This window comes from Entelurus aequoreus, linkage group LG14, assembly GCF_033978785.1.
Source record: "Entelurus aequoreus isolate RoL-2023_Sb linkage group LG14, RoL_Eaeq_v1.1, whole genome shotgun sequence".
In the NCBI taxonomy this organism is placed as follows: domain Eukaryota; kingdom Metazoa; phylum Chordata; class Actinopteri; order Syngnathiformes; family Syngnathidae; genus Entelurus; species Entelurus aequoreus.
In genome coordinates, this window is record NC_084744.1 from 30151329 (window position 1) to 30175117 (window position 23789).

At 42.3% G+C, this 23789-nt stretch overlaps 2 protein-coding genes across 3 annotated transcripts in view; one reads left to right on the plus strand and one right to left on the minus strand.

Annotated features, from left to right (window-relative positions):
• Positions 1-2046: 2046 nt before the first annotated feature.
• LOC133664726 (UAP56-interacting factor-like) lies at positions 2047-23776 on the minus strand. Of its 2 annotated transcripts, none has more exons than XM_062069582.1 (9): positions 23587-23776; positions 23321-23473; positions 19868-20004; positions 18302-18435; positions 18147-18219; positions 15550-15605; positions 2532-2606; positions 2341-2467; positions 2047-2270 (listed from the first exon to the last, which is right to left on the minus strand). In XM_062069582.1, exons 1-9 carry the CDS (start codon positions 23660-23662, stop codon positions 2169-2171), a joined length of 933 nt encoding a protein of 310 aa, XP_061925566.1. In that variant the 5' UTR covers positions 23663-23776; the 3' UTR covers positions 2047-2168. The 2 variants fall into 2 exon arrangements, with proteins under 2 accessions (XP_061925566.1, XP_061925567.1); XM_062069583.1 differs by having other exon boundaries at positions 2047-2267; positions 23587-23775.
• cpdp (CPD photolyase) overlaps positions 23332-23789 on the plus strand; it is a 57048-nt gene continuing 56590 nt past the window's right edge. Inside the window, exon 1 of the mRNA XM_062069580.1 lies at positions 23332-23411. The gene's annotated coding sequence lies outside the window, so the exon portion shown is untranslated. The remainder of the gene's footprint in view (positions 23412-23789) is intronic.

The window sequence follows — 23789 nt, forward strand, 5'->3', positions numbered from 1 at the left end:
CAGCACCAGGCACAGAAAATGAAGTGAGCCATGTTTTGTTCGTTGAAATGGTGTTTGAATTTCATATGCCGATAGTTTTGTTACATTGCAAATTTTATGGTATTTAAATAAAAGCAATATTCAAATTCCAAAATGTGCTTGTGTTTATTTTGATAGTGGCCACATTTTCTCTTTGAGAACGTTTGACGGCTGAACTATTGATGCCATCCGAATTGCAGCTAAAATGACATTTCTGGAAGAGGAAAATATACCAAAAAAAAAAAAGGTAGTTATTTACATGACAGCAGCTGTAAGAGTCCAGATAGTGTCAACATACTGTGCACGGTATCAGAATAGACCAGGGGTGTCCAAACTTTGACTTGGGCTACAAAGTATTTTGGCCAGTGGTGAAAGCTGAATGCATGTTGTTTGTGCATATATATATATATATAAATTATAAATAGCCCTGTGATGAGGTGGCGACTTTTTCAGGGTGTACCCCGCCTTCCGCCCAAATGCAGCTGAGATAGGCTCCAGCGACCCCGAAAGGGACAAGCGGTAAAAATTGGTTGGATGGATATATATATAAAATACATGTGTACATATTTACATGTATTAATGTCACACACATACATAGCCAATACATGTGTACATATATAGATACACACACACACATTTATATATATAAATATATACATATATATGTATGTGTATACATATGTATATATATATATGTATGTGTATATATGTATATGTATGTGTATATATGTAGTATATATATATATATATATATACATACATATATATATACAAATACATATATACACATATATATGTGTATATATATACATATATACACACATATATGTGTGTATATGTGTATGTATATATATATATATACACATTTATATATATATATACATTCATATATGTATATACATATATACACATACATATATATACATATGTATATACGTATATATATACATTCATATATGTATATACATATATACACATACATATATATACATATGTATATACGTATATATATATATACATATAAATACATATATGTATAAATACATACATATATACACACGTATATATATATATACGTATATATATATACACATTTATATATATATATACATTCATATATGTATATACATATACATATATACACATACATATATATACATATGTATATACGTATATATATACATTCATATATGTATATACATATATACACATACATATATATACATATGTATATACGTATATATATATATACATATAAATACATATACGTATAAATACATACATATATACACACGTATATATATATATATATATACGTATATATATATACACATGTATATATATATATATACACACATATATACATACATATATATATACACACGTATATATATACGTATATATACACGTGTATATATATATATATATATACACACGTGTATGTATATATATATATATATACACACGTGTATGTATATATATATATACACACATATATACACATAAACATAAATTATAAATGGGTTATACTTGTATAGCGCTTTTGTACCTTCAAGGTACTCAAAGTGCTTTGACAGTATTTCCACATTCACCCATTCACACACACATTCACACACTGATGGCGGGAGCTGCCATGCAAGGCGCTAACCAGCAGCCATCAGGAGCAAGGGTGAAGTGTCTTGCCCAAGGACACAACGGACGTGACTAGGATGGTAGAAGGTGGGGATTGAACCCCAGTAACCAGCAACCCTCCGATTGCTGGCACGGCCACTCTACCAACTTCGCCACGCCGCCCCTAAACATAAACATAAACATGGAAAGAGAGCTAGAGAAGACACTCCAAACTCTGCCTCTGCTCATCATTCATCACTGAAGGTACACACTCTGTCAATTCTCTTTCATTCTAGACTTCTAGAGTGTTTTTACAATGGAGATGTTGGAACTCTGCAGGAATGGTTACTTGGTGAACATGTGACCAGAGACCGAACTGAAGACGCCGAACGGGCCACACTGAAGATTGGACACCCCTGGAATTAACGGTAACAGATTTTAATGCTAGCAAAAAATAAATGACAACATTGAACATTGAATTTCTAAGCATGTTGTCGTCAGTTGTAACAGTTCAGCATGTCAACAGGCGGTCTTTGTGGCTAATTGACCACAACAAATCTGCCGCCTTTACTCCTTTGTGCTGCGACTGTGCGCCGGTCTTTTAGGATGCGGAATCTCTCATTCAGCGTTATCGACGTCTGCTTGGAGAAGGACAAAAGGAGGGGGTGACACGTCGGCTCACGTGACATTTGCTGGCGGCAAAACTCTTACCGGTTTGCCGACGCTGTTGATGTCGAACTGGAGAGGGATTCCTTTGGGCGTCTTCTTTACGTCCGTTTTCAGGTCGGCGGGAATCGACCCGGCGGTCGGCGGGTGCAGAGTCCAAGCGGAAGGGGGCCTGCGGAGAGGAACCCAGGCCTAAGCCCTTCTGTGTGTGAACTGTGACGTGTGGTTACTCTTACTCGGGCTGAGTCATGGCGGTGGGGTTGTCTATTGATACAGTTAGCATTCCATTGTTGCTTGCTGATGCGCGCCATCTAGTGGACAAACACAAAACATGTGACACTTGTGGAAAAATACATGTGAAGCAAACAAAGCACAAGTATTAACAAGAGTGTTTTATTGATAAATATTTTTGACAAATGTTTTCCGGACTACATGTTACCAGTCTACATGTGCTTTGTGGACTTGGAGAAGGCATTCGACCGTGTCCCTCGGGAAGTCCTGTGGGGAGTGCTCAGAGAGTATGGGGTATCGGACTGTCTGATTGTGGCGGTCCGCTCCCTGTATGATCAGTGTCAGAGCTTGGTCCGCATTGCCGGCAGTAAGTCGGACACGTTTCCAGTGAGGGTTGGACTCCGCCAAGGCTGCCCTTTGTCACCGATTCTGTTCATAACTTTTATGGACAGAATTTCTAGGCGCTGTCAGGGCGTTGAGGGGATCCGGTTTGGTGGCTGCAGGATTAGGTCTCTGCTTTTTGCAGATGATGTGGCTTCATCTGGCCAGGATCTTCAGCTCTCACTGGATCAGTTTGCAGCAGAGTATGAAGCGACTGGGATGAGAATCAGCACCTCCAAGTCCGAGTCCATGGTTCTCGCCCAGAAAAGGGTGGAGTGCCATCTCCGGGTTGGGGAGGAGACCCTGCCCCGAGTGGAGGAGTTGAAGTACCTCGGATTCTTGTTCACGAGTGAGGGAAGAGTGGATTGTGAGATCGAGAGGCGGATCGGTGCGGCGTCTTCAGTAATGCGGACGCTGTAATGATCCGTTGTGGTGAAGAAGGAGCTGAGCCGGAAGACAAAGCTGTCAATTTACCAGTCGATCTACGTTCCCATCCTCACCTATGGTCATGAGCTTTGGGTTATGACTGAAAGAACAAGATCACGGGTACAAGCGTCCGAAATGAGTTTCCTCCGCTGGGTGGCGGGGCTCTCCCTTAGAGATAGGGTGAGAAGCTCTGCCATCCGGGGGGAGCTCAAAGTAAAGCCGCTGCTCCTCCACATCGAGAGGAGCCAGATGAGGTGGCTCGGGCATCTGGTCAGGATGCCACCCGAACGCCTCCCTAGGGAGGTGTTTAGGGCAAGTCCGACCGGTAGGAGACCACGGGGAAGACCCAGGACACAATGGGAAGACTATGTCTCCCGGCTGGCCTGGGAACGCCTCGGGACCCCCCGGGAAGAGCTGGACGAAGTGGCTGGGGCGAGGGAAGTCTGGGCTTCCCTGCTTAGTTGCTGCCCCCGCGACCCGACCTCGGATAAGCGGAAGAAGATGGATGGATGGATGGATGTTTTCCGGACTACAAGTCATTACTTTTTTTCCTACGCTTTGAAGGCTGCGGTTTATTAAACGGTGCAGCTCATTTATGGAGTTTTCTTCGTTAACAACCGTAGTGTTTTGAATTCAACTAATCATTTTTATAAGCTGAGTTATTGTTTGCGCAATGGCGCCATCTTTTGGACGAGTCCGCACACCTTTTCAGAATCAGAATCAGAATCAGAATAGTTTTTATTGCCATTGTTTGAGAACGGGTTCACAAACTAGGAATTTTTCTTGGTGCAATCGTGCAACATAAAACACATATAACATCATAAAAAGAGCTGTAACTGAGCTATCAGATCTTGTTATTGTTCATGTGCCTGATGGCCGAGGAGAAAAAACTGTTTAGGTGGCGGGAGGTGTGGGTCTGGATGGACCGTAGTCTCCTGCCTGAGGGGAGAGGGGAGAATAGTTTGTGTCTAGGGTGAGAAGAGTCAGCTGTGATCCAACCTACACGCCTCCTGGTCCTGGAGGAGAACAGGTCCTGGAAGGATGGGAGTTTGCAGCCAATCACCTTCTCAGCAGCACGTACAATGCGCTGCAGTCGATGCTTATCCTGGACTGTGGCGCCGGGGAACCACACTGTGATGGAGGAGGTCAGGATGGACTCAATGATGGCTGAGTAAAACTGCACCAGCATCTCGGTCGGCACCTTAAGTTTCCTCAGCTGCCGCAGGAAGTACATTCTCTGCTGGGCCTTTTTGATGAGGGAGCTGATGGTCAGCTCCCACTTGAGGTCCTGGGTGATGGTGGTGCCCAAGAAACGGAAGGAGTCCACAATGGAGACGGGGGTGGGAGGGTCAATCAGGGTGAGGGGGGATGGTGGGGCTGTGACTTTCCTGAAGTCCATGATCATCTCCACTGTTTTCTGGGCGTTCAGCTCCAGGTTGTTGAGACTGCACCAGGACGCCAGCCGGTCCACCTCTCTCCTGTAGGCGGTCTCATCGCCATCCGAGATGAGCCCGGTTCCGGTTCACCGTGCGTGACTGCTCGCCGTCTGTTCGCTGTTGCGAAAAAGCTAAGTAGCGCTCTATCTGTGTGCTTTTAATTGTTCTACAGCTTTCTTTATCACTTCTCAAACATTTTTAGTGGTACTATTTAACTTGCAAATCACCCGATCTCTGTCCCACCACCCTTTCCTCAGCTAGCTAGCTGCTAAGCTAGCGCGGAGAAAGGCAGCGCCGGTCAGTAAGAAGCTACTCCTACAGACCGCGACCACTTCCCTGAGGACAGCAGGAACTTCACTCGGTGACAGAAAACACTGTGAGTAATGGCTTCCTGCGCGTCTTGCACCATACTCACGGAGAGGTTGGCTCTGCTAGAGGGCCGTGTCCGCCAGTTAGAGCAGAGTAATGTCGTAACTTTAGATGTTGCGGACACATCTGCTAGCGTTAGCTGTAGCGAGCTAACTAGCCCAGCTTGTAGCAGTCCTAAGCGGCCTACAAGCTACGGTGTACCGGTTGAGACGCATAATAGATTTAGCTCTTTAGCTAGTCCTACACCCCAGTCTACCGGGCACCACACCTTAGTTATAGGGGACTCCATCACCCGAAACATAAAGCTTAGCAAACCAGCCACAATAAAGTGTATCCCCGGGGCCAGAGCACCTGACATTGAAGCTAATCTTAGGGAGCTAACTCGCAACAGGCCTAGTAAACACGTACGACAGGCTAATCGCACCACTAATTATGCGAATATAGTTGTACACGTTGGCTCCAATGACACTAGAATGAGACAGTCAGAGATTACAAAGAGAAACATAGCCAGGACTTGTGATCTCGCCAGAAAGATGTCCAGGCATCGAGTAATTGTCTCTGGCCCCCTGCCTGCGAGAGGCAATGATGAGAGATATAGCAGATTAGTCTCGCTTAACAAGTGGTTGGCTATCTACTGTAGGCAGAAGGGTCTAACGTTTATTGATAACTGGCCCTCTTTCTGGGGCAAACCAGGCTTGCTGATGAGAGACGGCCTTCACCCTAACCAGGAAGGCGCCATCATCCTGTCTAGAAACATAGACTACTATTTAAGTCTCACTTGACTGACTACACTAGAGCAAGCCCGGTCACAGGCAATTACAATGTCTGTTAGTCCGGGTGAGGAGTCAGTTAAGCTAGAACTAGCCAGCGCCAGGCTGGATAATCCATGTACGCATAGCAATTCTCTTAGAATAATACACAATTCACATAATGTTTTTTCTGTTGTGTCTGTGTCAGGGGTGGACATGCATTCTACTGAGGTGGCAAATTATGATATGTCCAGTCTATTGCAGCACCAAGCAAACAATCGGAAAATTCCCGTCATATCAATTCCTAGATATGGTCGAAACTATTTAAAGTGCACTACGCATAATAAACGCAACATTGTTAATATTGCCACTACGGATAATCTTAACAAAAACTCGTCAAAACAGCCCAATACCTATAATATGGGCTTTTTAAACATAAGATCATTGTCTCCCAAGGCGTTATTGGTTAATGAGGTCATTAGAGACAACAATCTTAACGTCATTGGTCTTAGCGAAACCTGGCTCAAACCGGACGAATTTTTTGCGCTCAATGAGGCATCTCCTCCTAACTATACGAATGCGCATGTTGCCCGCCCTCTTAAAAGGGGAGGGGGTGTCGCACTAATATACAATGAAAATTTCAACCTTACCCCTAACCTAAATAATAAATATAAATCGTTTGAGGTGCTTACTATGAGGTCTGTCACACCGCTACCTCTCGACCTGGCTGTTATCTACCGCCCCCCTGGGCCCTATTCGGACTTTATCAGTGAATTCTCAGAGTTCGTTGCTGATCTAGTGACGCACGCCGACAATATAATCATAATGGGGGACTTTAATATCCATATGAATACCCCATCGGACCCTCAGTGCGTGGCGCTCCAAACCATAATTGATAGCTGTGGTCTTACACAAATAATACATGAACCCACGCATCGCAACGGTAATACAATAGATCTAGTGCTTGTCAGGGGTGTCACCACCTCCAAAGTTATGATACTTCCATATACTAAAGTAATGTCCGATCATTACCTTATAAAATTTGAAGTTTTGACTCTTTGTCAACAAGCTAATAATAATAATAACTGCTATAGCGGCCGCAACATTAATGCTGCCACAACGATGACTCTTGCTGACCTACTGCCTTCGGTAATAGCACCATTCCCAAATTATGTCGGCTCTATTGATAAACTCACTAACAACTTTGACGATGCCTTGCGCGAAATTATTGATAGTATAGCACCGCTAAAGCAAAAAAGGGCCCCTAAAAGGCGCACCCCATGGTTTACAGAAGAAATTAGAGCTCAGAAATTATCATGTAGAAAACTGGAACGCAAATGGCGCGCGACTAAACTTGAGGTTTTCCATCAAGCATGGAGTGATAGTTTAATAACTTATAAACGCATGCTTACCTTAGCTAAAACTAAATACTACTCAAATCTCATCCGCCTCAACAAAAACGATCCTAAATTTCTGTTTAGTACAGTAGCATCGCTAACCCAACAAGGGACTCCTCCCAGTAGCTCCACCCACTCGGCAGATGATTTTATGAATTTCTTTAATAAGAAAATTGAACTCATTAGAAAGGAGATTAAAGACAAAGCATCCCAGCTACAACTGGGCTCTATTAACACAAATACGACTGTATATACGACGGACACTGCCCTCCAAAATAGTCTCTCTATTTTTGATGAAATAACATTAGAGGAATTATTACAGCGTGTAAGTGGGATAAAACAAACAACATGTTTACTTGACCCACTTCCTGGGAAACTTATCAAGGAACTGTTTGTATTATTAGGTCCATCAGTGTTAAATATTATAAACTTATCACTTTCCTCCGGCACTGTTCCCCTAGCATTCAAAAAAGCGGTTATTCATCCTCTGCTCAAAAGACCTAACCTCGATCCTGACCTCATGGTAAACTACCGACCGGTCTCCCACCTTCCGTTTATTTCCAAAATTCTCGAAAAAACTGTTGCACAGCAGCTAAATGAACACTTAGTGACTAACAATCTCTGTGAACCTTTTCAATCCGGTTTCAGGGCAAATCACTCTACGGAGACAGCCCTCGCAAAAATGACTAATGATCTATTGCTAACGATGGATTCTGATGCGTCATCTATGCTGCTGCTTCTTGATCTTAGCGCCGCTTTCGATACCGTCGATCATAATATTTTATTAGAGCGTATCAAAACACGTATTGGTATGTCAGACTTAGCCTTGTCTTGGTTTAACTCTTATCTTACTGACAGGATGCAGTGCGTCTCCCATAACAATGTGACCTCGGACTATGTCAAGGTAACGTGCGGAGTTCCCCAGGGTTCGGTTCTTGGCCCTGCACTCTTTAGTATTTACATGCTGCCGCTGGGTGACATCATACGCAAGTACGGTGTTAGCTTTCACTGTTATGCTGATGACACTCAACTCTACATGCCCCTAAAGCTGATCAACACGCCGGACTGTAGTCAGCTGGAGGCGTGTCTTAATGAAATTAAACAATGGATGTCCGCTAACTTTTTGCAACTCAACGCTAAGAAAACGGAAATGCTGATTATCGGTCCTGCTAGACACCAACATCTATTTAATAATACCACCTTAACATTTGACAACCAAACAATTAAACAAGGAGACTCGGTAAAGAATCTGGGTATTATCTTCGACCCAACTCTCTCGTTTGAGTCACACATTAAGAGTGTTACTAAAACGGCCTTCTTTCATCTCCGTAATATCGCTAAAATTCGTTCCATCTTGTCCACTAGCGACGCTGAGATCATTATTCATGCGTTCGTTACGTCTCGTCTCGATTACTGTAACGTATTATTTTCGGGCCTCCCTATGTCTAGCATTAAAAGATTACAGTTGGTACAAAATGCGGCTGCAAGGCTTTTGACAAAAACAAGAAAGTTTGATCATATTACGCCTATACTGGCTCACTTGCACTGGCTTCCTGTGCACTTAAGATGCGACTTTAAGGTTTTACTACTTACGTATAAAATATTACACGGTTTAGCTCCAGCCTATCTCGCCGATTGTATTGTACCATATGTCCCGACAAGAAATCTGCGTTCAAAGAACTCCGGCTTATTAGTGATTCCCAGAGCCAAAAAAAAGTCTGCGGGCTATAGAGCGTTTTCTATTCGGGCTCCAGTACTCTGGAATGCCCTCCCGGTAACAGTTAGAGATGCTACCTCAGTAGAAGCATTTAAGTCCCATCTTAAAACTCATTTGTATAATCTAGCCTTTAAATAGACCCCCCCTTTTTTAGACCAGTTGATCTGCCGTTTCTTTTCTTCTCTCCTCTTCTCCCCTGTCCCTTGCGAGGGGGAGTTGCATAGGTCCGGTGGCCATGGATGAAGTGCTGGCTGTCCAGAGCCGGGACCCCGGGTGGACCACTAGCCTGTGCATCGGTTGGGGACATCTCTGCGCTGCTGACCCGTCTCCGCTCGGGATGGTTTCCTGTTGGCCCCGCTGTGGACTGGACTCCCGCTGATGTGTTGGATCCACTGTGGACTGGACTTTCACAATGTTATGTTAGACCCACTCGACATCCGTTGCTTTCGGTCTCCCCTAGAGGGGGGGGGTTACCCACATATGCGGTCCTCTCCAAGGTTTCTCATAGTCATTCACCGACGTCCCACTGGGGTGAGTTTTTCCTTGCCCGTATGTGGGCTCTGTACCGAGGATGTCGTTGTGGCTTGTACAGCCCTTTGAGACACTTGTGATTTAGGGCTATATAAATAAACATTGATTGATTGATGATGATTGATGAGGGTAGTGTCATCCGCAAACTTGAGCAGCTTTATGGACTGGTGACTGGAGGTGCAGCAGTTTGTATACAGGGAGAAGAGCCAGGGGGAAAGTACACAGCCCTGAGGAGTACCAGTGTTCGTGGTTCGACTGTCCAAGACAATCTTCCCCAGCCGCACGTGCTGTCTTCTGTCTGTCAGGAAGTCATTGATCCAACTGCAGAGGGAGTCGGGCACGCTGAGCTGGTAGAGCTTGTCTCGTAGTAGTCCAGGGAGGATGGTGTTGAAGGCAGAGCTGAAGTCCACAAACAGGATCCTAGCGTAGGTTCCTGGGGAGTCCAGATGCTCCAGGATGAAGTGGAGGGCCAGGTTCACTGCATCATCCACAGAACTGTTGGCTCTGTAGGCGAACTGCAGTGGGTCCAGGAGGGGGGCGGTGATGTCCTTGAGGTGGGGCAGGACCAAGCGCTCAAAGGACTTCATGACCACAGACGGCAGCGCAACCGGCCTGTAGTCATTAAGTCCTGTGATCCGTGCTTTCTTGGGGACAGGGACAATGGTGGAGGTCTTAAAGCAGGACGGCACGCGGCATAGCTCCAGAGAGGTGTTAAAAATGTCAGTGAAGACAGGAGCCAGCTGATCCGCGCAGTGTCTGAGAGTGGAGGGGGAGACTCCATCCAGCCCGGGGGCCTTCCGCGTATTCAGCTTCAAGAACTGCCGGCGTACATCCTCCTCTCGGATGGAGAGGGCCTTTAAAGTCCTGTGATGTCCGTGGAGTCCTTTAAATCCTTTAATGAAGTGCTGGCGTTGGTGGGGAGGGTGATTGTGGGGGAAGCAGAGCTTTGATGAGCTGAAGGCCGTTCATGACGACAATAATGTATGTTGAGGCCCTGAGCGAGAGTCCGGTCATTCAGGGCCTGGGGGCTTTGGGCTTATACAAACCCTGTTTCCATATGAGTTGGGAAATTGTGTTAGATGTAAATATAAATGGAATACAATGATTTGCAAATCCTTTTCAACCCATATTCAATTGAATGCACTACAAAGACAAGATATATGATGTTCAAACTCATAAACTTTATTTTTTTTTTGCAAATAATAATTAACTTATAATTTCATGGCTGCAACACGTGCCAAAGTAGTTGGGAAAGGGCATGTTCACCACTGTGTTACATGGCCTTTCCTTTTAACAATACTCAGTAAACGTTTGGGAACTGAGGAGACACATTTTTGAAGCTTCTCAGGTGAAATTCTTTCCCATTCTTGCTTGATGTACAGCTTAAGTTGTTCAACAGTCCGGGGGTCTCCCTTGTGCTATTTTAGGCTTCATAATGCGCCACACATTTTCAATGGGAGACAAGTCTGGACTACAGGCAGGCCAGTCTAGTACCCGTACTCTTTTACTATGAAGCCACGTTGATGTAACACGTGGCTTGGCATTGTCTTGCTGAAATAAGCAGGGGCGTCCATGGTAACGTTGCTTGGATGGCAACATATGTTGCTCCAAAACCTGTATGTACCTTTCAGCATTAATGGTGCCTTCACAGATGTGTAAGTTACCCATGTCTTGGGCACTAATACACCCCCATACCATCACAGATGCTGGCTTTTCAACTTTGCGCCTATAACAATCCGGATGGTTCTTTTCCTCTTTGGTCCGGAGGACACGACGTCCACAGTTTCCAAAAACAATTTGAAATGTGGACTCGTCAGACCACAGAACACTTTTCCATTTTGTATCAGTCCATCTTAGATGAGCTCAGGCCCAGCGAAGCCGACGGCATTTCTGGGTGTTGTTGGCCTAGTGGCTAGAGTGTCCGCCCTGACATCGGTAGGTTGTGACTTCCAACCCCGGCCGAGTCATACCAAAGACTATAAAAATGGGACCCATTACCTCCCTGCTTGGCACTCAGCATCAAGGGTTGGAATTGGGGGTTAAATCACCAAAAATGTATCCCGGGCGCGGCACCGCTGCTGCCCACTGCTCCCCTCTCCTCCCAGGGGGTGATCAAGGGGATGGGTCAAATGCAGAGGACAAATTTCACCACACCTAGTGTGTGTGACAATCATTGGTACTTTAAATATAACTTTGTTGATAAACGGTTTTCGCCTTGCATAGGAGAGTTTTAACTTGCACTTACAGATGTAGCGACCAACTGTAGTTACTGACAGTGGGTTTCTGAAGTGTTCCTGAGCCCATGTGGTGATATCCTTTACACACTGATGTCGCTTGTTGATGCAGTACAGCCTGAGGGATGGAAGGTCACGGGCTTAGCTGCTTACGTGCAGTGATTTCTCCAGATCCTCTGAACCCTTTGATGATATTACGGAGCGTGGATGGTGAAATCCCTAAATTCCTTGCAATAGCTGGTTGAGAAAGGTTTTTCTTAAACTGTTCAACAATTTGCTCACGCTTTGTCACGCTGTTGACAAAGTGGTGACCCTCGCCCCATCCTTGTTTGTGAATGACTGAGCATTTCATGGAATCTACTTTTATACCCAATCATGGCACCCACCTGTTCCCAATTTGCTTGTTCACCTGTGGGATGTTCCAAATAAGTGTTTGATGAGCATTCCTCAACTTTATCAGTATTTATTGCCACCTTTCCCAACTTCCTTGTCACGTGTTGCTGGCATCAAATTCTAAAGTTAATGATTATTTGCCAAAAAAAAAATGTTTATCAGTTTGAACATCAAATATGTTGTCTTTGTAGCATATTCAACTGAATATGGGTTGAAAATTATTTGCAAATCATTGTATTCCGTTTATATTTACATCTAACACAACTTCCCAACTCATATGGAAACTGGGTTTGTAGTTCGTAAGGGCCCTTAGCCCTCTCCAAACGGCTGCAGAATCATTGGAGCGGAACTGTTCCTGTAGACGGTTAGAGTACACAGATTTAGCTTTCTCCACTTCCCTGTTGAAGTGGTACTTCGCTTCTCTGTAGGTACTCCGGTCCCCGCTTCTCCACGCAGCCTCCTTCTTCATGCGCAGCTGTCGGAGCCTGGGTGTGAACCAGGGCTTGTCGTTGTTATAACAAGTCCTGGTGCGCGTTGGAATGCCTCATTGAACTGAATGTATGAGGTCACAGTGTCCGTATACTCGTCCAGATTGTCCGTGGCCGCTCCAATTGCCTCCCAGTCTGTCGTCTCCAAACGTGCACGTAGCTCCTCCACAGCCTCGGCGGTGAAACACTTAATGGTCCTCATAACAGGTTTAGCCAGTTTCAGTCTCTGTCTGTATGAAGGGATTAAGTGCACCATCACGTGATCTGATAGTCCGAGAGCAGCGTGCGGGACTGCATGATATGCCTTGCTTATTGTGGTGTAACAGTGATCCAAAGTGTTCTCCTCTCTGGTCGGGCATTTAATAAACTGCCTATACTTAGGTAATTCCTGGCTCAAATTTCCCTTGTTAAAGTCACGTCTGTACACCAGTTGCTGTTGATGAAGAAGCAGACTCCACCGCCTCTTTTTTTCCCGGAGAGCCCCGCATCTCGGTCCGCGCGGAGAAGATGAAAGTCCTCCAATTGAACCGCGCTGTCCGGGACACTCAGCCACGTCTCCGTGAACCTTGTTTCTTCTCATCAGCAACGCTAGCTCGTCCATCTTGTTGGCAAGTGAGCGGACGTTGGAGAGAAAGATGGCAGGTAGAGAAGTGCGTAATCCTCGTCTACGGTGACGGATAAGGGCGCCCGCTCGCTTTCCTCTTCGGCGCGTTTTCCCTCTTTTGATCAAATAATGGACCAAATCCACAGCTGACGATAAGATGACCGGTAACAAGTCCGTAGGGGTGATGGATCTGATGTTCAGTAGCTCTTCGCGGATGTAAGAGCAGGCGGACACACAATTTACGCACAAAAACAAACAAAACAGCGCGCACAAGAGCACCGAGGCAGCCGTGATCGGATCCGATGATTTTCACGGATAAATGTTGCGAACCGGAAGTATAACCGTCCGTAGCCTTTCTGCTCATAAGGATTATTCGTTTATCACTCCGAGCAACGTTTTGAGCAACACAAAACGTGTGACTCTTGTGGAAAAAAAACGCAGATTTACCATCTCCATTAGGATAAAAACACAGGTGCATGTGTATGGGACTTAAAATGTTACTGTGACAAATTTTAAGCAAACAAATCACATGCAGTCAAGTAAAACATAAAAATAATATTCCTGTATGACATTCTGATAATAAAATTGCATTTGTGCCGCAAAACGGGGTTCTTTTTTTTCAGATGATGGCGAGATGCTATTCGCCGCACCTTTTTTTTAACCCTTTGTGTGGATTATGAATACTTCTTTATTTAAACAGGAAGATATAAACATCCCAGTGAGAGTAGACATTGTACAGTAAGTGATTGTTTTATTTTTTTCCTGGTTTGTATTTCTTGTTTAGCACTTAGCAATACTGCTACATGATGCTTATTGTACACAGCTTCTAAAACTTGTAGATCATCCTCAAATTCAGGGTCAAAAATATAAGTTAATTTGTCCCGAAGTAGTCTTTGTTGTCGCTCATGTAGTGTTGTTGTTGTTGTTGAAGGGAAAAGTGAACATTGTGATGAGTCTGTGAAATTAATCCGCCGGTATGCTTAAAATTAGCAAATATTACATGTTATTATGAATGTGCCTGTTATTACATTATGTATATACCGTATTTTTCGGAGTATAAGTCGCTCCGGAGTATAAGTCGCACCGGCCGAAAATGCATAATAAAGAAGGAAAAAAACATATACAAGTCGCACTGGAGTATAAGTCGCATTTTTTGGGGAAATGTATTTGATAAAAGCCAACACCAAGAATAGACATTTGAAAGGCAATTTAAAAGAAATAAAGAATAGTGAACAACAGGCTGAATAAGTGTACGTTATATGAGGCATAAATAACCAACTGGTATGTTAACGTAACATATTATGGTAAGAGTCATTCAAATAACTATAACATATAGAACATGCTATACGTTTACCAAACAATCTGTCACTCCTAATCGCTAAATCCCATGAAATCTTATACGTCTAGTCTCTTACGTGAATGAGATAAATAATATTATTTGATATTTTACGCTAATGTGTTAATAATTTCACACATAAGTCGCTCCTGAGTATAAGCCGCACCCCCGGCCAAACTATGAAAAAAACTGCGACTTATAGTCCGAAAAATACGGTACTAAGACTTTTCTACACTTGGCCTTCAATGAAAACAAAAAAACGTATTTTTCGGATTATAAGTCGCAGTTTTTTTCATAGGGTGCGATTTATACTCTGGAGCGACTTATGTGTGAAATTATTAACACATTACCGTAAAATATCAATTAATATTATTTATCTCATTCACGTAAGAGACTAGGCGTATATCAGCAATCGTCACACACACACACGTCAACCAATAAAAATTTGGCGGGGGCGGGACATGGCAGAAGTGCATTGTGAAAAAAAAGATGCTACCTGCTACTACTTCCGTACCTATGAAAATTAATAATTTCAACATTGGCGGTAACTTTTAAAAACTGAGAAGGCCTAAACAAAAATGGCACCGAAAAGGAAATCATATACTGCAAATTACAAGCTGGAAGTAGTGAAATATGCAGCAGAAAATAAATAAAATTTCCCCAAAAAATGCGACTTATACTCCAGTGCGACTTATATATGTTTTTTCCCTTCTTTATTATGCATTTTCGGCCGGTGCGACTTATACTCCGGAGCGACTTATACTCCGAAAAATACGGTAAGCGGAACAGAGCGACTCCCATTACCTGCATTGTCAGCTGACTTTTGATAGCGTTTATTTACAAGTTATAATGCATAAAAAAACCCCATTTGTATTCTTATCTTAAATAAGGATTGTGGATGATGCAAAAAAAATAGTGCAGTTCTCCTTTAAGGTCTCCAGAAAAAAAAAAAAAACACTTACGTGCGACTTCTGATGGGAAGTGTGTGAGGATTTGGCTTGTGAACCACAGCTTGAACCTAAAATGTGAAGCGAAAAAGAAAGCAAAAGTATTAATAAGAGCGTCATGTCGATGAATATTGCCAAATGTATACCGTATTTTCCCCAACTAAAAGCCGCTACTTTTTTATACGCTTTGTACACTGCAACTTATAAAACGGCTCGGATAATTTATGGGTTTTTATTCACTGACAGCCATTGTGTTTTGAATTAAACAAATACTTTTCATATTACGCCACTTTTTCATATTTTCATGGATAAATGTCTTGAACCGGAAATATTATTACAGTGGAGAATGCATATATGTTTAAGAGTTATTTCTCTATTCATAGCCATGTTTGGAGCAGCTAGTATTTTTTCTTTGTATATTCTACCAGTTTCTCTTTGTCTTCAGAGGTCTGTTTAGTGTCTTAACCACTGGAATGTGAATACCTCCCCCACTTCTTCCTTATCAGTGTTGCGAGAGGGAGAGGTGGGGGCTTTCTTTATGTGCAAGAAGTTGGCTCTTCCGTTTGAATGTCAGATCAACTAGAGTAGCCGATATGAATGTATTGGTTAAGCTGATCTGATGAAATTTCAGTAAAACTTGATAATATTCCTATTCTGTCTTGATGGTCCTTCTTACTCAGCATATATGTCATCGAAAGAATTTGGGATTGACCAGTAACTCAGATTCCCTGGGAGGAAAAGCTGGTCGACACAACATTACCTACTCAGTGGTTAGAGTGTCCGCCCTGAGATCGGTAGGTTGTGAGTTCAAACCCCGGCCGAGTCATACCAAAGACTATAAAAATGGGACCCATTACCTCCCTGCTTGGCACTCAGCATCAAGGGTTGGAATTGGGGGTTAAATCACCAAAAATTATTCCCGGGCGCGGCCACCGCCGCTGCTCACTGCTCCCCTCACCTCCCAGGGGGTGATCAAGGGTGGTGGGTCAAATGCAGAGAATAATTTCGCCACACCTAGTGTGTGTGACAATCATTGGTACTTTAACTTTAACTTTAAAGCATCTATAGCGTTTCTGCTCGAAAGGATTCTTCAATCATCCCTCCAACAAACACGTGTAAGTTTTACAATGTAACTAAAACAATTAATACTTACTAAACCGTCCCATGTGTGATGTTTTCATGCATATTTGGTACGTGCAATCGTGACGTAATCAAGCTGGCGTCATTAGCAGTAGCTAATAGGCTAACACATTTGCGAGTGTCTCCGTTGGTTTTAACTTACAATGGCATTCTTTTTTTATTGTTTCAGTTTCACAAATTCCTCAGTAATTTCACCAAAATGTCACCGTGGAGTTATTGAGTCTGTTTAGCTAATTGGAGAGCTCGCTTCCGCAGCTAGTGGGTCTATGGCGATGACTTCTGTTTTGTTTGATCAGCCGTTTTACTGCCGTGTTACACTGTTTGGTAACAATTAAGGTATGTAAATAAACATTTACAAATAGAGATGTCCCATAATGGCATTTTTGCCGATATCCGATATTGTCCAACTCTTAATTACCGATTGCGATATCAACCGATACGATATATACAGTCGTGGAATTAACACATTATTATGCCTAATTTTGTTGTGATGCATTAAACAATGTAACTTTACCATGAATTGATTAACGTGGACCCCGACTTAAACAAGTTAAAAAACGTATTCGGGTGTTACCATTTAGTGGTCAATTGTACGGAATATGTACTGTACTGTGCAATCTACTAATACAAGTTTCAATCAATCAATCAAAAACAAGATTTTCCGAAATAAGAGAACAACTTCAACTCCAGTTATGGAAAAAATTGCCAACATGGCACTGCCATATTTATTATTGAAGTCACAAAGTGGCGGGGTTGAGGTGGGCGGGGTTTGGGGGTAACGGGGGGTGTATATTGTAGCGTCCCGGAAGAGTTAGTGCTGCAAGGGGTTCTGGGTATTTGTTCTGTTGTGTTTATGTTGTGTTACAGTGCGGATGTTCTCCCGAAATGTGTTTGTCATTCTTGTTTGGTGTGGGTTCACAGTGTGGCGCATATTTGTAACAGTGTTAAAGTTGTTTATACGGCTACCCTCAGTGTGACCTGTATGGCTGTTGACCAAGTATGCCTTGCATTCACTTGTGTGTGTGAAAAGCCGTAGATCTTATGAGATTGGGCCGGCACGCAAAGGCAGTGCCTTTAAGGCACGCCTCCAATATTGTTGTCTGGGTGGAAATTGGGTGAAATTCCGGAGAATGGTTGCCCCGGGAGATTTTCGGGAGGGGCACTGAAATTCGGGAGTCTCCCGGGAAAATCGGGAGGGTTGGCAAGTATGACTGGGAGACGCAACTGCTCTGTACTTCTCTCTATGTCCGTGTACCACTCCGTACAGCGGCGTTTTAAAAAGTCATACATTTTACTTTTTGAAACCGATACCGATAATTTCCGATATCACATTTTAAAGCATTTATCGGCCGATATTATCGGGAGTCCGATATTATCGGACATCTCTAGTTAATACATGGGAAACATGTTTTCCTTCTAGAATTTGGTGGGTGCAGCTTATATATAAAAAATGTGGTACATGCGTCCATCACCTTCAGTCCTCTATTATGAAGAAATGTGGTCTGGCGAGCCTCTTTCTGCGTCTGATGCACAGGAGGGAGAGGACTGCGTAAAAAAAAGGTGCACAACACATTTTAGTTGATTTGTTGAATGCGATTACTGTTACGTGTACAGAAAGTTGCCTCACCGTCGTCGCAGTTGAAATGGCCTTTTGACTGCTATCCTACTTTGTATCCTCTGTGGTTCCTGCTGCCTGTAGAGCTGCTTCCTGTACGGCAGCTGTAAGCGTTGGACGACAGGCGGTGGTTTCTGCTTTGTTTTCTGCAGGACACAAAAGGTATAATGACGAAAACCTACAAATACGGCCAGGGGTATCAACTTGGTTAAAGGCCTACTGAAATTATTATTTTTTATTTAAACAGGGATAGCAGATCCATTCTATGTGTCATACTTGATCATTTCGCGATATTGCCATATTTTTGCTGAAAGGATTTAGTAGAGAACATCGACGATAAAGTTCGCAACTTTTGGTCGCTGATAAAAAAAGCCTTGCCTGTACCGGAAGTAGCGTGACGTCGCAGGTTGAAGGGCTCCTCACGTTTCCCCATTGTTTACACCAGCAGCGAGAGCGATTCGGACCGAGTAAGCGACGATTACCCCATTAATTTGAGCCAGGATTCGTGGATGAGGATCGTGAGAGTGAAGGACTAGAGTGCAGTGCAGGACGCATCTTTTTTCGCTCTGACCGTAACTTAGGTACAAGCTGGCTCATTGGATTCCACACTCTCTCCTTTTTCTGTTGTGGATCACGGATTTGTATTTCAAACCACCTCGGATACTATATCCTCTTGAAAATGAGAGTCGAGAACGCGAAATGGACATTCACAGTGACTTTTATCTCCACGACAATACATCGGCGAAGCACTTTAGCTACGGAGCTAACGTGATAGCATCGGGCTTAACTGCAGATAGAAACAAAAGAAATAAACCCCTGACGGGAAGGATAGACAAAAGATCAACAATACTATTAAACCATGGACCTGTAACTACACGGTTAATGCTTTCCAGCCTGGCGAAGCTTAACAATGCTGTTGCTAACAACGCCATTGAAACTAACTTAGCAACGGGACCTCACAGAGCTATGCTAAAAACATTAGCTATCCACCTACGCCAGCTAGCTCTCATCTGCTCATCAACACCCGTGCTCACCTGCGTTCCAGCGATCGACGGAGCGACGAAGGACTTTACCCGATCATCAATGCGGTCGACGGCTAGCGTCGGATAGCGCGTCTGCTATCCAAGTCAAAGTCCTCCTGGTTGTGTTGCTGCAGCCAGCCGCTAATACACCGATCCCACCTACAACTTTCTTTTTGCAGTCTTCATTGTTCATTAAACAAATTGCAAAAGATTCACCAACCTAGATGTCCAGAATACTGTGGAATTTTGCGATGAAAACCAAGCTTTTTGTATTGGATACAATGTGTCGGAATACTTCCGTTTCAACGATTGACGTCACGCGCATACGTCATCATGCATAGACGTTTTCAACCGGAAGTTTCGCGGGAAATTTAAAATTGCACTTTATAAGTTAACCCGGCCGTATTGGCATGTGTTGCAATGTTAAGATTTCATCATTGATATATAAACTATCAGACTGCGTGGTCGGTAGTAGTGGCTTTCAGTAGGCCTTTAATCATTGTATTCAACACACCAGATTTCGCATTAATTTTGAAAAGTGTGTGCAGGAAGTCACCTGACGGGTTGGTCTGAAGAAGGCTGCCGTCTTTCGTGCTGCGAGCCCAGTGATGACCCCTTGACCGCGCCGTACACCCTGAATGACCTGTAGTCTACCATTCCTGAGTTTGGGCGCTCCTCGTCTGAACACGCCACCTGTTGCGTTAAATACCAGTTAGGAGAAGGTTTTGACAAAGACATCATTGAACGTTAGAAGGCATTATTATTATTATCATCAGGTATGTGTCTATTTGCTGCTGACTGGATCGCCGCAGTGGTCACTTAGTGTTTCACACTTGATCACGCCATCATGACCGCTGTTTTTTGGGTTCAACTGCGTTGGCGTGGTTTTCACCACTATACACTAATACTGATGAAGGACAAATATTAAATATCTACATTTTAGGACTGGACAAGTACTCTCGCCACAAAGCTAATGTTTTAAAGGCCCACGGCACATTCTAAAATTACTATTAAAATAAACATATACATAACAAAAGTGAAATAAAAAAGCTTACAGGTGAAATGTAATTTAGAAAACAGTTGCAATGATGACTAATAAAACAAAGCTGTTTTTTTTTCTTTCTTTCAAACGGTCATTGCTCTATCAACCTATCAAAGGTTCCGATTACTTCACATCAAATATTCCACTTTGAAAACTATTTTTGGTGGAAGATTTTGCATATTTTGTGTGTTTGCCATAAAAAAACATAGTTTTGTTTGACAAAAAAGGGCGGAAAACAAACAAACAAACAAAAACAACATAAAAAAAACTAAAACATTTTGAAATGAGGGATGGATCTGAAGTTGAGGTAGACTCCAGAGATTTAAGCAATCAATATAAAATGTATGTAGGCCCTGGCACACCATTATCATAATTTCATGACTCAAGCAAAACACTTTTTACACTTTTATACTGAAATAAATACACCTACAACGTATTCAATAAAAACATAGAAAAAACTACCTGCAGCGGTAAAGTTCAGATCCATGAAGGACAGAAGAAAGTGAATGAATGTTTATAACTGAATACATTTACATATGTATACACATTTGTTTTCTTTTGTTTTATTGTTTTTAATGAATTAAGTAATGTTTATGACAACCTTTTCCCAAAACACAACATAGAATGTGAGATATAACAGGATAATGCATACATCTGTCATTTGTTTTCAAAACGCTTACAAAAAAGTGTGAACCCAAAAATTTACTGTGGGACCCAGGCCTGGCCCTAACCAATCTGGCGCCCTAGGCAAGATTTTAGGTGGCGCCCCCCCACATCGGCAGAGAAGTGTATATACTCACAAGAAACCGAATAGCTTTGTCTTTGACCTTTTTTTTTACTTAAAGAAAGCAAATTAACATATTATATGAGAATGTTATGTTATGATTATCTTTAACCGAATCACAGCAGTGCTCAAATTAAAAAACAGCATTCCCTCTCATGTGATATTGCTTAATTAACATTAATGATGTGCACTTTAACAACTAGGTTTACAACTATACCTAATATATAAAGGGGTGGAAAAGTGGCTATTACCTGCAGGGCAAACATTAGCTAACCAGAACACAATAACAATGTAAACAAAAAACACCTGCTTAAAAGATTTCATACAAATGTCCCTGAGGAATGTAAGGTGGGAGTACTGTAATTACTAGGGCTGTGAATCTTTGGGTGTCCCACGATTCGATTCAAAATCGATTCTTGGGGTCACGATTCGATTCAGAATCTATTTTTTTTTCAATTCAACACAATTCTCGATTCAAAAACGATTTATTTTTATTTTTATTTTTTTTTTGGATGAAAACAATACACAACAATAATATAATAATGCAATACCATTTCAAAACAAAACCCGACCCAGCAACATTCAGAATAGCAATAAACAGAGCAATTGAGGACACACAAACATGACACGGAACAATCTAAACTTAGTGAGACAAAAATGAATATTATCAACAACAGGATCAATATTAGTAACAATTTCAACATAGCAGTGATTAAAAATCCCTCATTGATATTATCATTACAAACATTAATAAAAAAAACAATTACAAAAAATGAACAATAGTGTCACAGTGGCTTACACTTGCATCGCATCTCATAAACTAAATGTCTAATGATAATGTCAATGAGGGATTTTTAATCACTGCTCTGTTGAAATTGTAACTAATATTGATACTGTTGTTGATAATATTCATTTTTGTTTCACTACTTTTGGTTTGTTCTGTGTCGTGTTTGTGTCTCCTCTCAATTGCTCTGTTTATTGCAGTTCTGAGTGTTGCTGGGTCGGGTTTGGTTTTGGAATTGGATTGCATTGTTATGGTATTGCTGTGTATTGTTTTGTTGGATTGATTTTTTTTTTTTTTTTTTAAATAAATAAATAAATAAAAAATTTTAAAAACCGATTCTGAATCGCACAACGTGAGAATCGCGATTCTAATTCGAATCGATATTTTTCCCACACCCCTAGTAATTACCTAACGTTACATTATTATTTTCCATAACAATTCAGCCCCTTCCACAATAAAAACCCGACGTTAAAACAGAACTAGCTATTTATTGATTAGCAATTGCCGAATGATGTAATATTAGCTTAATGCTAAAAAGCCAGGTTACTATCACATTCTGGAAAAGACAAATAATTTCATGTAGGCTAACATTACCTATACCTGCTACCTCTGTCTTTTTCTCGTTTCTCCTCCTTTTCTTTTCTATTTTTTTTTTTCCCTGGGCACCTGACAGTTTTGGCCGTTTTGACATCTTGTGTTGATTTTTTGATGTGGTGACGTCCAAAAAGAGTCATGATACGGGAAGGGAGGGGGCGCACCGTGCGGGGGGATGGAGGGGAGGCGTAATGTTGTAACAAATAATATTTCTATTAAATAGGCTTTACTTTGCATTTTAATTAACGTGGGATTATTTTTTGTATTTAGAAGTAATAGTACCAACTTTTTTTTCTCCAACATTTGTTGCACAGGCATGGCGCCCCCTGATGGACGGCGCCCTTAGCATTTGCCTATACGGCCTATGCCACGGGCCGGCCCTGGTGGGACCCCATTTTTATGACTTGATGGGGTCCCTGGGACCCCATTTTGAAAATTCCTAGCGCCAACACTGCTGTCAACAGAGGAGAAAAAGTGCTTTATTTAAATAAATATATTATTTATAAAGCAAGTTCGAGTATCATTGGTAAATGTTCACCTAGTCCCGGCCTTGGCACGCATATATGTGTCCTCTTTTTGGGATTTCAGACTATGGTCAGCCTAACATATATATGTGTGTGTGTATATATATATATATATATATATATATATATATATATATATATATATATATATATATATATATATATATATATATATATATATATATATGTATCACTAAAATCTTTTTTTATAAGACATGTCTAATGATACTGGTTTCAAGTGAATCGTATAGTTCTAACATTTTACACACACCTATTATTACCTTTTGTGTTACCCTTTAAAACTGGACCACCACTGCTGGACCAAACTCTTTTCCCTTCAGTTGGACGACCTTTCTTCAAGGCTGGTCGTCGGTACGTGGCAGCTCCTTTCTTCTTTGTCTTCTGCTCTTTTTTATTCAACCGAATGATGTCATCTGTTGAGAATTAAAAACGAGGATTTCAGAGGCCGAACACAAATGGCTGACAGAAACCTGATAGTAGCTGCCAGGGTTTCTATTTAAAGCTAACAACATGTCGAAGACCTCACCTAGTGACATGTCCACCTTATCGGGTACACCCGCGGGTTTTCTCCGTCCTCCGGGTGTTAATTTTAGTCCGTACATCGCGTTAAAGCAACACAATTAAATCAAAAACGCCAATTGTTTTCTCCTTTTTTAAGCTAAATGTGCGCGCTTCGCTCCCTTTTTCTTACTGACAGTGCGCATGCGCGAACTGTTGCATTGTGGGGAA